The sequence below is a fragment of the Chaetura pelagica genome, unplaced genomic scaffold (genome assembly GCF_000747805.2).
Source record: "Chaetura pelagica isolate M959 unplaced genomic scaffold, ChaPel_1.0 scaffold397, whole genome shotgun sequence".
Classification (NCBI taxonomy): Eukaryota; Metazoa; Chordata; class Aves; order Apodiformes; family Apodidae; genus Chaetura; species Chaetura pelagica.
The window spans coordinates 254,537-268,183 of record NW_009953851.1 but is presented as its reverse complement, the minus strand read 5'-3'; the positions used below and the strand labels follow the sequence as shown (position 1 = coordinate 268,183).

Genomic DNA, 13,647 nt, shown 5'->3' with positions numbered 1-13,647 from the left:
AGCAGGAATTACTGGCTCAAACTAAATCAGCAGGCATTAGGGCAGCTCACTGCAGTGTTTTTTAAAGGGGGGAAGTGGGGCTTTGCCTGGCCTTGACAAGACCTATTCATCTTGCTAATTCAATGGAGGTGTCACAACCAGATGCCTCCAAGATTTCAGATATTGGACCACCCCTCTTCATTTGTGTGCTTTTTTTTCCCTCTTGGTGTGTGCTGAAACCTCTTGCTCTCTCCAGCACTTTCCTGGCTGGCTTAGGATGTTGTGTTTAGCAGGACAGGTTGGTCCAAGCTACTTTGACTGGTTTCTTTCCTTGAGCACTTGCTGTACTGGAACTCTAGGAAGTTTGTGTTTCTTTCAAGATGCTTGAAGAATTTTTCAGGATCATTCTTGGAAGCTGTCCCTGCTCCTTTCCAGCCCCAGGGATCATCTCAGGATGATGATTGACCAAGTAGAATAAGCCTAACTAGAGTAATCCTTTTAATGCCTAAGAAGAATGATCCTTAATCCAACAAAGCTGAGCTTTCCATTTCTGTGAGGGGGAAAAAAACCACATCGGGGAGTGATGGAAGAAGGTCCCAGTGGGATTATTTCCCTCTTTCTTCAGCATACTTTGGTTTTGTAGGCAAGCAGGGGGAGGACAGAAAGGCATTTCCAAGCAGCATGTCACTTGGCCAAAAGAAAGGAGGGATACTTGGATATAACACCTTTCCCCAGGGGATGGGCACTTGGGAAAAAGATGGACACGGAGGGCAAAGGCAGCACCTTCCTAGGGGGTGGATCTGATGACAGCAAAGCACCTGCTCCTGTTTGGCACGTGCAGGAAGGCAGCTCTTGAAGGTGTTGAAGGCTTCCCTCTAGGAATGGCTTTCCATAGGGTCAAAACAACTTCTTTTTGAGATACATTTGTGAGATTAAAGAACAAAATGAGCTGAAAAGCTTCCCCTGCCTTCACCTGGGAGGTGAAACGGCGCTTCCAGGGGAAGCAAATGTCCCTGTCTTTCTAGGCTTTTTGGTCCGCACCAGTGGGTGCTTTTCTATGCGTTTGTGCCCTAAAAATGCACATTCTCCAGGTTTATGGAGTAGCCTGCAAAAAAGTCTTTCTCTGGTGACCCTCTTGCCCTTTCATTCCTCTCTCCCTAGAACGGGACCGTGACCTGGAGCGACGACGGCGACGGATGCCGAGGCAGAGAAATTTCACGAGACTTTGCCAAGGTCAGTCTGATCCCAGGGAGGTGGGGAAGTGGGAAGGGAGTGACTTTGGGGGGAATTCTTCGTCTAGGACAGAGCTGAGCCCTCCCTATTCCTCTACAGTGAACTGGTAAGGAAGCTTCTCTGTAGCTCTTTGCCTGCAAACCTCCTGGTTTTCTTCTTTATAACCCAAACCTGGGCTGTTTTGTTGCCTTTGCCCACTTGGAGTACAGTTCAAACCAAGACTTTATAACCAGGCTTCTGGAGTTTCAAATCTCACTCCAGCTGGGAGAAGAGGATTTCCTTCCTTGAACCTGCCCCACACTCTGCTTCTGGGCCTGAATCTGGCAGCCATGGGTCTCACCAGCCAGAGGAATCCAAACTAAACTTTTCTGAAAGGGTGCAGCTAATTACTCTGCAAATACACTGGGGTGTTTTCTGCCCAGTGTGTGAGAAAGCACAGAGCTTCACTTGAAATGAGCCCCAAAAAAGCCCTTTTCCTCTCTTTTTAGATTAGCTGGACACTAACTGACACCCCTGGAGAGGCTGGAATATATATTTTCCAGTGAAGCTTTGCTTTTTCATTGAGCTGCTCCTCCAGGCTACCAGAAGAATTCCCTGGAGTGATGCAGGAGTTTCCCTTAGTGCAAACAAGAGCAGGAATCAAATTCTGCTTCATGTGTAGTGTTGTCTTCTGTCATGTTCTGTATCTCAGACTGACTCCAGCCCAGTCAACCTGTCATTTCTTGGCCCCACAGGATTCTTGATAGGTGAAAATTAGATTTTCCTCTTCAAGAGGTGGCTGTGAGGTGACTCTCATACCCTGTGCCTTCTGAAAAAGAGTATCCTCTCTACTGGCACAAGGTGCCTGTCCTTTGGAATACGCTACCCATGGAACTTGGTTTCAAATGGTTGTTTTTTAAAGCCTTTTGGTAGAATGATTTCTGCAGCAAATTGGCTTGAGGCTGGTTTCTGATGTTTTCCAAAGCTTTTAGTCTTATTTTTGAGGAGCCTTTCCTGCCAGGCATTAGTAGTTACAGGAAAGCTCTGTCCTTTCATCTCCTCCTTCAAGGGACTTGGAGTTTGTCACTTATGTGACAAACCCAGAAGGAGGGACTGGTGAGGCCAGGAGAAGCTGCAGAGAAGTTTACCTCCCTGGTACCTCAAAGGTACAGGCCACTAATCTGCCCTGAACCACTGCTGCCTTCCTTTTGGGGGTCTTATCTTTCCCTCCAGCTTGTCTTTATATGCAGTTCCTCTCCCTTTTTTGCAGCAGTGGTGCTGAGTTGAATCCTGCTCCCTCAGGGTGTCAGGCTGGGGTTGGATCTAGATGTTCTTTAAGGTCCCTTCCAGTCCAAACCATTCTGTGGTCCTGTGTGACCTTAGAGCACCTTCCAGTGCTTGAAGGGGCTCCAGGAAAGCTGGGGAGGGACTTGGGACAAGGGCAGGGAGGGAGAGGACAAGGGGGATGGATGAAAACTGGAAGAGGGAGATTGAGGTGAGACATGAGGAGGGAACTGTGGAGTGTGAGGGTGGTGAGAGCCTGGCCCAGGTTGCCCAGGGAAGCTGTGGCTGCCCCATTCCTGGGGGTGTTGAAGGGCAGGTTGGAGGGGGCTTGGAGCAACCTGGGCTGGTGGGAGGTGTCCCTGCCCATGCAGGGGGTTGGAACTGGCTGATCTTTAAGGTCCTTTCCAACCCAAACCATTCCATGAGTGACTGAGGGGCTGAGCTAGAGAAGCTGCAAGGAGGGTCCTCAGAGTGTCCCTGTAGCCTCGTCCACTGAGTTGCTCAGGGGTCCATCTGTGTTTTCCTCTTTGCCTGTGGCTGCCTCCCCCTCCCAGTCCAAACACTAGATCACCCCTTGGAATAAGCTGATACTACTTGATTTTCTGTCTCACTTTAGGTGGTGCCTTCATGTTTCTTTTTTCCCCCCAGCTCTATGAACTGGATAGTGACCCTGAACGGAAGGAGTTCCTGGATGACCTCTTCATCTTCATGCAGAAGAGGGGTGAGTGTGAACTTGGGAAGGTGAAATGGGGCAAAGGGGTGCTGCTGCAATCTGAATCCCTCCCTCCTGAGTCTGAAAGAACAAATCCAGCCCTTGAACTTGCAGATCAGGAGGAGGACTGGAGATATTTGCCTTGGGAGATAAGGAGCTCAGTAGGAAAGGACTCTTCTGCCCTGTAGTGGTTTTTCACAGACACTGTTTTTCAACCCTCACTCCTAATATTCAGGTTATTCACGCACTGAAGAGCCCAAGAATCCTGGCTCTCCAAGGGCTTTTGAAACAAAGCTGAGGTAAAACTGGGGCTTCTCTGCTCTCCCCTTCAGGTGGCCTGATCACACACATCTTCCCATGTTTGCTTTCAGTGGCACGTGGAAGCTGAGTGTGAATGCCTGCAGAGAGTAGTGGCATGTAAGCTGGGGACTGGGAAAACAGCCACCCAGCCACATTTTCCTGGAGATTCACAGTGTGTCAAGTTTTCTGGTTAGTAATTTGGTGTCACTGAGTGCAGAAGTGCACAGGTCAGCAACCTTCTCAGGTTCCCCCCTGTGGTGTCAGCAACTTGCAGCTCTCCTTGCTGCAGGAGCAGGGATGCAGCTGAGATGTCCCAAAAGTCTCTTTTTTTTTTTTTTTTCCTTGGTTATCAAAGTTCAGTTCCCTCACTTCAAATTATTAATAATGGAAATATGCATATCCATGGTGTCATCAAGCAGCCATCTCTGAACATCTGTGGTGAACCCTTTGTGGTGCTCTCTTCCTTTACCTCTCCTTTCCTTAGTGCCCTGAGAGTCTGGTGAAATATAAATATCATAGAATTAGGCTGGTTTGGGTTGGAAGGGACCTTAGAACATCAGCCAGTTCCAACCCCCTGCATGGGCAGGGACACCTCCCACCAGCCCAGGTTGCTCTAAGCCCCATCCAACCTGCCCTTCAACACTGCCAGGGATGGGGCAGCCACAGCGTCTCTGGGTCAGTGTCTCACCACCCTCACAGGAAAGAATTTCATCTCAATCTCTTCTATTTGAAAATTATCTGATTTCTGGAGCCAGAGTCTCATTTCCAGTCATCCTTTGAACCCTCCACTTTTCCCATTCATCCCTCTGTGGATGGCTGGGTGGCAGGCAGAAGAAAGACTGTCCAGAATGCAGCCACTGCAGTTGCTCTTCATCTCTGTTTGTCTTCCCTGCTGTGAATTTTCTGTGACTTTTCACTCTCCAGGAGTTTCAGGTTATGCTTCCAAGTCAGTTTAAAAGATTAGAACTGGATTTTACTGGTATTTTTGCCTTTCATGTGCAGAAGCATAACTGGGCTTAATTAGTTTACCTGCAGATGTTCACCTGAGCTCACAGGTAAGGGCTGGGATGACTGACAGGACAATAATCTGAAGGGTGTGATTGGCAGCAATAGAAACCTCCAGATGCTTAGAAAAAATCTGCTTAATACTTCAGTATCTCCTTCCTCTTACCTTTTAATTATTTATCATTGACATGTTCCTGGTGCAGGGGCTGAGCTGGTCACCAGCTGGTAGCTGTAGGAGTTGAGCTTTTAATCATCCAAGTGTATTTGTTTTCTGGAGACTCCCTGGTTTTCTTGCTTGCTAGCAGGCTGGAAATGAAATCCAAGAACCCAGCACCCATGGAGGGGGGAGATTCAGGGGGATTGAGAATTCTTGGCCCTTGCTCTGGGGAACTGAATAGACTGCAGGGTACAAAGTTATGGGCTTCCTTGATGTTTTGGCAGCCCCAAAAGGAATAGGGAGAAGGGGTCTGGGGAGCTGAATTCCCTCAGGTTGACAGGAGAACTGGACAGTAGAGGTGAAGCTGTTGGAGGCACCTGAGCTACTGGGTCTTCCTGCAAAGGAAGTCTTTGGGCTTGCTGTGATTGCTCAGGAACTGTCCTCTTCTTTCCCATGCCTGCTCTCCCCACCACTACCTGTAGCAGCAGAGCTTGGGTTTTCTGGGGAGCAGATGGACTTGCCCACTGTGTCTTCCTCTGGGATCTTCCAAACTGTAGCAGCAGAGTTATGACAGGGGTAGCATTCAGGCTTTCCTTTCTGCTCCCCTCACTTGACATGCCAACCAAGCATCCTAAAGCAAACAAGGCTGAACAGCTGCCTTGTTCTGAGAGAGTCCCCCAAAGCTGGATCCCACTGAGGCCTCAGTGCCCCTCAGAGCAAAGTGCTGAGTTTCTTAGCTCCTACGTGTGAAGAGCTGGTTAATTTGCACCTCATGTCTGAAGGGGAATGAATGGAAAGCAGCTCTGCTAATAAACATTGCTGGTGTCAAGATGGGGATTTTGCTGATGGCCAGGAGGAGCTGGAGAAGGGCTGGCCCTTGTTTGGGGCACAGCTTGTTTAACTGGTGCTGAACCAGGGAAGCCTGATGGGGAAGATAAATGACAGATTTCACAGGAGCTACTGAGTAGCTGGAGGGATGAAAAGATTTGGTGGTTGGTGCTGCTATTAGGAATGTACCTAGAGATGTGAAGCCATGAAACAGGCTTTAATGCAGATCAAATGTGCAGGTCTCATCTGCCTCTAAGCACAGCAGGTTGTCACTGAATGACCACAGCTGCAAGTGATAAAATGGCCCTTCAGTGGCAATAATGATGGAAGAGGGAGATGAGAGGAAAGCTGTAACTCTTCCTTTGTTGGATGTTTTATTCCTTGGATGTGTTGAGGTGAATGGGTCCCACCATGGCTGTGATTGAAGGGACAGATGGGAAGAGGAGGAGAGAGGAGCAGAGGGGGGAGTAGTTAGTGGTCAGGACTGACTGCAAACCAGGCCTGACCTGGTGCAGCTCAGCAGGGATGTTGCTAGCTTGCTGTCTTACCACTTCCACCTTCCCCTTCTCAGCTCCTCAGTGGGTTCAAACCAAATGTTGTCCTTCCTCCCAGTTTCAGCAGTGTCTTCCCTGCATCTCTGCTGCTGAGCTGGTGTCCTGAGACAAGCTGAGCCTCCTTGGCTTGGGATCTGCTTTCTCAGAAGCTGGACTTGTAGCTTTTGGTGCTTGAAGAGCCTGTCCATGGGCTAGGTGGTGGTTCAGGGCATTTTTGAGGCTTCTCTGCTAGTGAGCTGCACAAAAGCTGGATTTGTTCTGCCTGCCACTGGGGAGGCCACAGGCAGGAGCAGTTTGCCAAGCACCCAGGCTAGAGCTGCATCTGTGACAATGAGTCAGGGTGATCTTGTGCTTTGTGTTGCTGAAAAAGAGTTTTATTACAGAAATAACCTGTAGCCAGATGGGCAAGTTCATGTGCTCCCATCAGACTCAGTGTTAGGGTTGATCATAGAATGGTTTGGGTTGGAAGGGACCTTAAAGCTCATCCGGTCCCAACCCCCCTGCATGGGCAGGGACACCTCCCACCAGCCCAGGTTGCTCCAAGCCCCATCCAACCTGCCCTTCAGCACTGCCAGGGATGGGGCAGCCACAGCTTTTCAGGTCTCTCACATGTTGTGAACAAGCTAAATGTTGGCTCCACCTTGTTTATTTTGTATGATAGAAGATACAGGTGTGATGAAACATGCAGCTCTTAGCCCTGTGGCATAGACTGGGTAGCACAGCTGGACTGCTTGTTGTCCCCAGATAGCAAAGGACTGCTGGTGACATAACTCCTAGTAGAGCCACCAAGGCAGCCAGCAGGATTTGAGCTGATTGTCTCCCAGAGTTGGACTTTCATCCCCAGGAAGGATCAGCAGTGTCTGGGCAAGACATTCCCCTTGAGAAGAAGTTTGCTGGGGGAAGAGCTCAGACTTCTCTGGTGTGTTAGGAGAGGCTCCCTCCTAACAGGGGAAGCTGTTTTGTTCATTTGAAGTGCTGCCTTTGTTGAAGACCTCATAAAACTTCTCCAATTGTACAGCTCTGCTAATTCTGTTCAAGGTTCCTGCCTGACCTTGGTTTTCCCAGATGGCTTGACCATTCTGGGCTTTTATGTGTGTATACATAGAAGGGGCTTTGTAAGCCTGGCCGTGTGGTTTTAATGTTTTCCTGCTGTTGTGTGCTCTGCCTGCACGTTTTAGATGTGGAAATACAACAAATCCAGGGTATTGACAAAAGCATTTAGTGATGGATTCCTTTATCTACAAGCCAGGTTGTGTTTAGGAGATGTTTGGCTGGGGAATGCACTTCATTCTTCTAGTAATGCAGTTTTGCAGGTTGCTTCTTTTTGATCTTCTGAAGATGTTTTTGGATCTGAATTAAGCAATGTAGCTCTTTAAATGAGACATCAACAGACAAATAGTACCTGAAGGGGCTCCAGGAAAGCTGGAGAGGGACTTTGGACAAGGGCAGGGAGGGAGAGGACAAGGGGGAAGGGATGAAAACTTGAAGAGGGGAGATTGAGGTGAGACATGAGGAGGGAATTGTGGAGTGTGAGGGTGGTGAGAGCCTGGCCCAGGTTGCCCAGGGAAGCTGTGGCTGCCCCATCCCTGGCAGTGTTGAAGGGCAGGTTGGATGGGGCTTGGAGCAACCTGGGCTGGTGGGAGGTGTCCCTGCCCATGCAGGGGGTTGGGTCTGGATGAACTTGAAGGTCCCTTCCAACCCCAAACCAGCCTGGGATGCTATGGAACTCTCAGCAACCTTTACTGGTGCTGCCCACTTAGTGCTGAGTCCCAGCAAATGTTGCTCTGAGCAGCAGGTGATGCAGTGGGAAATTCTCACTTGAGCCACTGCAGGGGTCTCTTCTTGGTGGTCCAAATCAACCAGGTGAAGTCCTCTTCCCTACTAGACCCTTGGATTTGTCCACAGTGACATCTCCCCCTCTTGTATTTCCTTTAAAGAGCCTCTTAGGCCAACTGGGCTGCCTCAGACTCAGGAGGAAAGGTGCCCAGATGATGGGCAGTGGACCTTGAGGCTTTTACCTTTACATGATGACTTGTCCTTAGGCTCTAGGGGGACCTGCCCTTCTGGGTTACATTCCTCTGTATTCTCCCTCTTCTCTTTCAGAAGAGGGAACAAAGTGCATTATTCCATGGACTTAAACACTTGTAAGTGATGCCAGCATAAAAGCAGGAGCAAAGCAAAGTGCTTGGGATCTCTTTTTGTGCAGGAAGTGTCTGGCTCATCAGCCTAAGGTGCCAGGAGACTAATAGTCCCTCACCAAGATCTGTAAGTTGATATTCTGGAGGAATATCTGGGTCAGTTTGGAGTAACTTGGAAGCAGTTCCTAGCAGGTCCTTCCAGGAAGAATCAGACATTCTCCCCTTCTGATATTTTCTACATCAAAACATGAATTCCAGCCATGGAGACAGGAGGTATTTTTCTCTCATTTGGAAAAGTTTCCCTTTGGAAAGATCTGAAAAAGCTTTTTTTTTGGAGGGGGAAAGTACCCAGCACATCTAATTGTTCAGTCCACGTAATTCATGTCTCTGGGTTTTAAACAGCTGAAAAAAAAAAGGTGTTTTAGAGAGAATATCACTTTGCCTTCAAAAAAATTCTATTGGAAGCTGCAGTTGGAATGAGTGAACAGCTTAAATGTTGTGTGATCATCTGAGGTGGCATTGGACAGCAAAGACATTCCTTTGAAATGATGGGTGGATGTTGCTTTGCATGAACCTTTGGTAGGTCCTTCATCCAGTACCTGTCTGGTGAGCTCTGAATCCCAGGTTCTCCTTCCTGGCTACACAGGATTGAGTGATGGAGTCAAAGGGTTGTTGGGGTTTTTTTTCCTCCTTCCCCTGAAGATTGAGATGTTCAGTTGTCACTTGTTTCTTCAGCATCTCAAAATTCCTGTCTCAAATCCTGGTGGTCTTGAGCTCTGCCTTGGAGTGGTGCTTCCTCTTTGGTTTGGGTGATCTTGGAAATTTGACAGCATGTTTTTTCAGATGATGAATGAACTGCTCTGCTCCAGAGGCAGCTCAGCTCTGAAGAGATGACCCTGTAGATATCCAAAGGGACGGAAAAAAAAAAAGGAGGAACTGTTTGGCATAAAAGATGCTCCAGTTCTGGAGTTGGTGCAGCCTGTCTACCCAACCTTTCTTTGCCAATTCTGGATTTGCACCTCTCTTTGCCTGGAGAAGTTTGTTCATTCCCTTCCAGGATCAGATGTATGGAAATCCACTACTGGTTGCACAGGGGCTCAGCACAGAATTGTAGAATCCTAGAATGGTTTGGGCTGGAAAAGACCTTCAAGATCATCTACATCCAACCCCCCTGCATGGGCAGGGACACCTCCCACCAGCCCAGGTTGCTCCAAGCCCCATCCAACCTGCCCTTCAACACTGCCAAGGATGGGGCAGCCACAGCTTCCCTTGGCAACCTGGGCCAGGCTCTCACCACCCTCACACTCCACAATTCCCTCCTCATGTCTCACCTCAATCTCCCCTCTTCCATTTTTCATCTCTTCCCCCTTGTCCTCTCCCTCCCTGCCCTTGTCCCAAGTCCCTCCCCAGCTTTCCTGGAGCCCCTTCAGGCCCTGGAAGGTGCTCTCAGGTCTCCCTGGAGCCTTCTTTTCTCCAGGCTGAACACCCCAGCTCTCCCAGCCTGGCTCCAGAGCAGAGCTGCTCCAGCCCTGGGATTATCTCCAGGACCTCCTCTGGACTCTCTCCAGGAGCTCCAGTCCTTATGTTGGGGGCTCCAGAACTGGACATCTGGTGAAGACATTTGTAAGAACAAATACATTGGACTCAGCTGAGTTAGTAGCAGCCAAACAGTGGGACTGTAGTTCAGCTGGGCCCAAAGGAGCAGATGTCCATGGGATCTGTGTGTCAGGGAGGTAGGATCAGCCTGTGTGGGAAGATCAGTGTGGCTGGAGCCTGGGCTACCAGAGGCTGGGCAGTGGCTGCCACTGAGGCTGCCTCCTGAAATCTGATAAGGGGCTCCTGTCAGCCCCACTCAGCCAGGGGGGAGCAGGAACTGTTGGCCTTGTCCAGGGGTGCAGATAAGAAGTGGGCCTCCTGTCAAATAGAACATGATTAATGACCCTCTCTCCTGGCTCCTGCTTTGATAGGAGTGGCTAATGGGCTGCAGGCTTGTGGATCAGGTGCTGACATTCCTGTTGGGAGGTGAGAATGCCTGCTGTGGGAATGCCATGCCTAGGGAGAGACTGGATCAGGGACAGGGAGGAAGAGGGGAGAAGTGGTTTCCTTTCTGGGTACCTTTGCTTTTTCATTTTAACATTGCTTGGGACAGACTCCAACAGGTAAAAATGTTCCTGGGAAGGAGCTGGAGTAGCTGAAGAGGCAGCTTTGCTTGAAACCAGCCAGGGTTTGTCCTGGGAGAGGAGTCTGTGGAATCAGGAACTGGGACAATACTTGGTTCCAGTTGATTTGCTCCTATCCTACACTGCTGCTTTGCTGCTGAACTGATTTGTACCTCTGGGAGCCTGGGGAGATCATTCAGACCAACTCATTCCTCTGTCTCCCTTCGAAGAAACGTGATGATATCTCCAAGATTTGGCTCAAAACCATTTTAGATCCCTGGGCTTCCCCAGTCTCCTGGGAAACACCTGTTCCTTTTGGCTGCCTGATATTGTTTGTCTTCTGAACCAAGTGAAAGCTGGAAAGAGCAGCTCTTTCCTTACCTGCACAGCTTGTGGCTTAAAAATATCCCCTCTGTGCCTGTTTTTCACTCCCAGGGTGTATTTTATCCCACTTTGAATGCAGAATAAATGTTTGGGCTTCTGAACTCCTTTTTTCCTTACTCAAAAATGGACACTTCTGGAAGTAAGTTGGATAGGGAAGGGAAAAAAAAAATGGGAGGTGATTGAAAAAGTGCAGCTCCAGGCTGGGTATAATTAACTGCTCTTTGTCTCTTGCATGCAGGACAAGTTGTGGCTTAGACTGGTGGGGAACTCCCTGCACTGGGCATGGCTCAGCATGAGAAAAGGAGAGGGTGGCTCTTGGCAGGAGAATCCCCATTAGGGAAGACTTGCAAAGCCAAGCACATCCCTGCAAAAGGAGAGAGGGAATTTACTCTCAGGGATTTGGTTAAGAACAGCCCTAGGAGCAGGTTTCTGTGTTCATTAGTCTGTACCTTCAGGGTGGGTGTAAATACTAAGTCTGGGTAAGAAAGGAGGAAGAACAGGGAAAAAAAACTGCTCACCTTGGGCAGGGTGTTTGGGTGGGTGAGGAAGATCTGGGCCCAAAGCTGAGGTCCCTGGCAGCAAGGAGGCTGAGCTGTGGCAGGAGCAGAGCCTGCCTGTGCCAGCAGCTCAGCCATCACCCCTTCCCCAGGCACTGGTGCCAATGGGTGGTAAAAACAATCCCTGGAAGATGATCTGGTGTTTGACGCTTCCTCAGGCCCTTCTTAAAGAGGTCCTAGAAGGATGGAAATCAAATACTCCAACACAGGGGACATTCAGACCCATCCATGAGAGCCCTTTAGGCTTCTCTTCCTTCTGCCTGGAACAGAAGAGGCTTTGGAAGGGGAGAAGCAGCTTGGGCAGAGGGGGCTGCTGCCTTCCCTTGGAGCACAGGGATGTTAATAGCTCCAGTCAGGCTTCCTCCTCCAGGGAAACTCTTGATTCAAGAAGTAGGAATTGTACTTGGAGCTGTCAGCAAACCAGGTATCTATGGACTATGCGATGGTTCCTCCTTCTCCTTCCAGAATTTACCTGCCCTAGACTTGGTCTCCCTGAGGTCCCTTTTCCAGTGGCAACAGACTCCTTGGCCTCCCCTTTGACTGATTCCTCAAAGGAATGGCCTATGATGATGTAGCTGGGATTATACTGAAATGAAAAAGGAAGTCATGGAGCAAACCAGGAGAGGAGCAAGTCAGGCAAGGCCTCCAGCCCCTTGCAAGCACAGTGAGGACAGCACTGCTGAGAGCTGGCAGGATGGAGGGGCTTGCAAGTACAGTAAAATGAGTGTTTGCCATCAAAAGGCAACAAGTCTGATGTTGTGCCCCCGGCTGCTGACCTTTCCCTCTGGAATTCTCCCCTCTGACCTCTGGATCATTAATCCTGATGCTGCCAGATGACAGTAATCCATCATGGCCCCTGACAGGCCTTGCAGCAGCCTGTGAAAGGATCCTCTGGGCTTCAGCATCCAACTGTCCCATGATACTCGTTTTGCTGCCTTTCCTGTTGGAGTGCTGGGGGTTTCCCATAAAGACTTTATCACCCCTGCCTTTCCCTGGAGCAGGGCTGGGGGAGGAGGGGGCTGGGGAACAGCTTTCCCCTGCTTCCCAGCTCCTGGAGAACACGCAGAGCCCCTTCCTTGAGGAGCACAGGGAATTTCCCAGCTCCAAAACCCCAAATTGCTCTTTGCTACCTCACTCCTTGGAGGGAGAAAACACAGGAGGGAAATGATTTCATCCCTTATTCTGCAGGGGTAGGAAGATGGAAGTAGTTTTGTCCCTGCTGTCAACTTTCTCAGCCTGCATAAAGAAGTGGTGTGGGTTGTGGGTTTTTTTTTGGGGGGGGGGAAGAAAAAGCTACAGGTTTTAGTTTCCTTTACAGAGTTGCTGCTTTCAGGGCACTTTGGTCTGTGGGTCTGGCTGAAAAGCAGACTTCAGGAAAGGGAGGTGTCAAAGGGGTGGTAAGATGAGGTGGGGAGGTCAGATCTTGATAGCTGTTTCTACTCCAGCCAGGAGCCCACCCTCTGGAAAAGGATTGAAGCCTTTCTTTCCCACTCTTCCTCTTTCACAGGAGTGTTTGGATAAATTGCCTTCTGTCACTTTGGAGATGCTGAGATGGGAGAGGCTAGAGAAGAGTCAAACTGTTTAGGATAAATGCAGTGTATTAAAAGCAGGTATTTCCTTCTGTATCAGCAGCTTGTTTGCCTGAGGAGCCTTTCCCACCACCCTTCCTTTTCACTCCCCATCTGCTCACTGTCCAAGGAGAGCTGGATGAAAGTCCCTTAATGCCATTCCCTAAATTGGATTGGGGAAAAGTGAGTGGCTTTGAGCTTTGAAGAGCAGGGAAGAGGGTCCTGATGCTACCCCCAAAGGCTTTGCTGGCAGCTGCTTGGGACACCCCACCTGCCCTTGCTACTGGGGCAGAAATGCTGAACTGTCCATGAAAGGACAATTTTGAGGTGGGAAGAAAACCAAACACAAGCCACCCTTGGCTCTTAGAGACCTCAGAGATAAATACTTCCCTGCTTTTCATTTGGAGCAGGCTGGGTGTGACTCCAGCTACTGTGGCTCAGCTGATGAATGATAACTTCAGGCTGGTAACATGATCACTCCCAGCCCTCTCTGCCTGTCTGAAAATGATGCTGTGCTCTTCATCTTTGCCATAACCCCGAGACAAAATGGTGGCTGAGGGAGAAACTGAAGCAAACAGGGTTGTGTTTACACGGGGGGAAGCTTTGGAGAAGGGAGCAGCTCCTGGTTTGGGGTGGCTGGCTGGAGCTGCAGAGTGTTTCAGCACTTTGGAAATGCTGCTTTTTTTTGTTGTTGTGTCTGAAATGCAGGAAAAGGATCTGATGCAGTTTGTGAAATGACTGCTTTGTGGACTTTTCTGGGAGGGTGGAGGGGGGGGACAGGCAAGGGGTTGTTTATACAAGGCAAGGGAA

At 49.5% G+C, this 13,647-nt stretch overlaps 1 protein-coding gene across 1 annotated transcript in view; it reads left to right on the top strand.

Moving 5' to 3' along the window:
• The window catches only part of ARID3B (AT rich interactive domain 3B (BRIGHT-like)), a 37,768-nt gene that overhangs the window by 15,777 nt on the left and 8,344 nt on the right, over positions 1-13,647 (top strand). Inside the window, exons 2-3 of the mRNA XM_010001334.1 lie at positions 1,141-1,212; positions 3,124-3,196. Of these exons, the coding sequence (XP_009999636.1) occupies positions 1,141-1,212; positions 3,124-3,196 (145 nt within the window). The remainder of the gene's footprint in view (positions 1-1,140; positions 1,213-3,123; positions 3,197-13,647) is intronic.